This window comes from Euprymna scolopes, chromosome 46 (genome assembly GCF_053919585.1).
Source record: "Euprymna scolopes isolate OS-2025 chromosome 46, ASM5391958v1, whole genome shotgun sequence".
In the NCBI taxonomy this organism is placed as follows: domain Eukaryota; kingdom Metazoa; phylum Mollusca; class Cephalopoda; order Sepiida; family Sepiolidae; genus Euprymna; species Euprymna scolopes.
This window is the reverse complement of record NC_136527.1, coordinates 33,838,411-33,841,523: the sequence shown is the minus strand read 5'-3', so window position 1 is coordinate 33,841,523 and position 3,113 is coordinate 33,838,411. Positions and strand designations below refer to the sequence as shown.

Sequence of the window (3,113 nt, the reverse complement as noted above, 5' to 3'; positions counted from 1 at the left end):
TTTATCGATCTTTTATCTTCAATTTATGGTATATAAAACTTTGGTGAGTAAATTAATTATTTACTTTTTAATAGACATTTCAAAATGGGGGGGGGCGTGAATTAAAAAAACGTTTGTCTAAAATATTTTATTTGGTTTATTGGAAAGAGCATAAAATTTCACATTGACCCTTAAAATATCGTAAAAATAGAATCAATAGAAAAATTTTGATAGATTTTTTAAGTTAAAAAATTGAAAAATACTGAACTCGTAAAATTCAATTAATTTCATTATTGCTTTTTTTTAATAAAAAATAATATTTCTATTGCTTTTGTAGCGTCTACCCGGAAATTTATTTTGGCAGGACATTGAACATTCACCGTTTCCGGAGAGCTCTGAAAAAAAAGACAAAAAGTGGTGGCGCCAAATTCAAGGAGTCTCTCGCTCTGTTTTTGCTCGTGCACCCAGAAAGGTAAGACGCGTTACTGCCACGCTCTGTCGCTTGTGCGTGACACACCCTGTGCCGATTCCATTGGTGAAACAACACACAAAAAGAAAGAAAAACATTCTTATCATTTCCCTCCGCTCCTTACTCAACGAATTTTCTAAAAAAAAATTAATTTCCAACGTAACGTCAAAAACATTGGACCAGTCAAGAAGGATTTTTTCTTCTTTATCTTCGGACTAAAAATAAGACGAGTGAGATACACCAGGCAAATAAATTCACATATATTTTAAAGAACTAAGTCTGATGATTTGTTTTTTAATTGATTTTTCCAGATATTTACTTTCGTATTAATGTTTTGAAAAATTAATCATAAGTGAGCTGTTCGTTGTTTTTGCCCAGCGAGCACCTCGCTTCACTGGTGACCCCTTTTTTTTCATCAGACTTTGGAAAAACACGCAAGGAAATGTGGATATTATCAATAAGGAAGAATTACCTGTAATCACACAAGGGAAATTTCAGAGCGACTATGTGCACGCCGAATGACGTACATGTCGACCTTAGCGGCACATCGGTTTTTCTAGGCGTAAAGGATCTCACGGAGATTTTCTGCGATCATCGTTCTCTTCAACGCGTTCCCCATGATGGACAGTAAGGCGCTTCCTTCAACGACAGCTAGTCAGGTTATTTTGAGGATTCCTCCTTTTTGGACGCACGATCCAACATTATGGTTCGCACACATAGAGGCTCAGTTCTACACGCAAAGGATTCTGAGCGATGTGACGAAATTCAACCATGTGGTGGCCACATTAACGCATGAAGTAATGGCGGAGGTTCGCGACCTGATCATGTCGCCCCCTGGATCGATCAGCTACGATTATTTCAAATCGGAAATGATTCGTAGGACAACCGATTCACAGCAGAAACGCCTTCGTCAACTTCTCGTAGAAGAAGAACTTGGAGATTGGAAACCGTCTCAGTTACTCAGACGTATGAAGCTGTTGATGGGTGAGAACTCACTACTGCCGGACATACTTAAACAACTTTTCGTTAATAGACTGCCATCGAGTATTCAAATGATACTCGCCTCTTCTAATGACTCCACAACCATCGAGGAGCTAGCGGACCTAGCCGACAAAATTATAGACGTGACCGTTTCCATAGCCCCAGTTCACACGCACAGCTCTAACGATGCCCTGCCTAACGTCGCAAACCCTTCCATGGATATATGCGAGGAACTAGAGCGACAGGCTCAAATGATTCACGACCTGAGTGAACAGTTACGTGACCTCGAGCTCAAACCAAAAATGCATAAGCACCCCACTGAGCGAGTCCGTCCCTGGCGATTTAGCAGCACTCAGAACAGCGGTGGGCTCTGCAAGTACCATGCGCGTTTTGGTGAAAGAGCTTACCGATGCCACCAGCCATGTTCATATATAGAGAAACGTCTCTTGGGAAACGCCCAGGCCAGGCAGTAGGAGCGGCAGACACTCCTGGCAAGAACAACATTCGTCGCACCCTGTACGTGACTGATAGAACCACTGGTATATGATTTCTCGTTGTTACTGGTGCGGAAGTCAGTATCATCCCTAAGAAGTTTATGAAAGAGAAGCGTCCTCAATCAAACTTATTCTGCACGCGGTGAATCACTCCTCCATTCCTACTTATGGAGAGACATCGATAACATTAAATTTTGATTATAGCGCGCACTATGTTGGGTCTTCATCGTCGCAAAGCTACCCATTCTGATTTTAGGGGCGGATTTTCTGCACCATTTCGGCATCCTTGTAGATGTCAAATGCGGCAAACTCATTGATAACAACACTGGACGTTCCGTGCAAGGCATAATCAGTGGGTTGACTGAGATCAGCCCAGTTATACGTAAAGACACCATGGATCCATATACAGATTTGCTGCGAGGTTTCCCGGAATTGATTCGTCCTACATTTAACAGTGACAAAGTTAAACACGATGTCACTCATCATATCCAAACAAGGGGACCGCCTGTGAGCGTGCACCGCGCAGACTTAAACCCGATCGTTTAAGGGCGGCTAAACAAGAATTTCAGCACATGTTGGATTTAGGCATTATTCGACCCTCTAATAGCAACTGGTCATCGCCACTCCACATGGTGCCAAAAAAAATCAGCCGGCGAATGGTGCCCTTGTGGGGATTACCGCGCACTTAACAGTCGCACTACTCCGAACAATTACCCTATTCCACATTTGCAAGACTTTTCTAACTCGCTTCACGGAAAAACAGTGTTCTCCAAAATCGACCTTGTTCGCGCATACAATCAGATTCCCGTACACCCAGAGGATGTTTCTAAGACTGCGATCACAACTCCTTTCGGCCTTTTTGAATTCTTGCGTATGCCCTTTGGATTACGAAATGCAGGGCAATCTTTTCAACGCTTTATCGACGCAGTTTTGCGAGGACTACCATTTGTTTATGCATATATCGACGATCTCCTCGTGGCAAGTGCATCAGAACGTGAACACTTACAGCATCTGCAGCAGTTATTTCACAGATTGACAGATTATGGCGTTATTATTAAGCCCCAAAAATGCGAGTTTGGAGTTTTCTCACTTTCGTTTCTCGGCCATTTAATCGACAAAGAAGGTATCCGTCCCCTTCCAGAGAAAGTCCAATCTATAGTCGATTACCAAGCTCCCACTTCACTTCATAA

The 3,113-nt window shown here is 42.4% G+C and overlaps 1 protein-coding gene across 1 annotated transcript; it reads left to right on the top strand.

Annotated features, from left to right (window-relative positions):
* The first annotated feature begins 1,068 nt into the window (after positions 1 to 1,068).
* On the top strand, positions 1,069 to 1,902 carry LOC145270089 (uncharacterized). The gene has a single exon (XM_080125690.1). The coding sequence runs from the start codon at positions 1,069 to 1,071 to the stop codon at positions 1,900 to 1,902; it is 834 nt and encodes a 277-aa protein (XP_079981816.1).
* The last annotated feature ends 1,211 nt before the right edge of the window (positions 1,903 to 3,113 follow it).

What these genes read in the sequence shown, in the direction of transcription:
- LOC145270089 (XM_080125690.1), top strand. Translation starts at nt 1,069, where the DNA reads ATGGACAGTAAGGCGCTTCCTTCAACGACAGCTAGTCAGGTTATTTTG.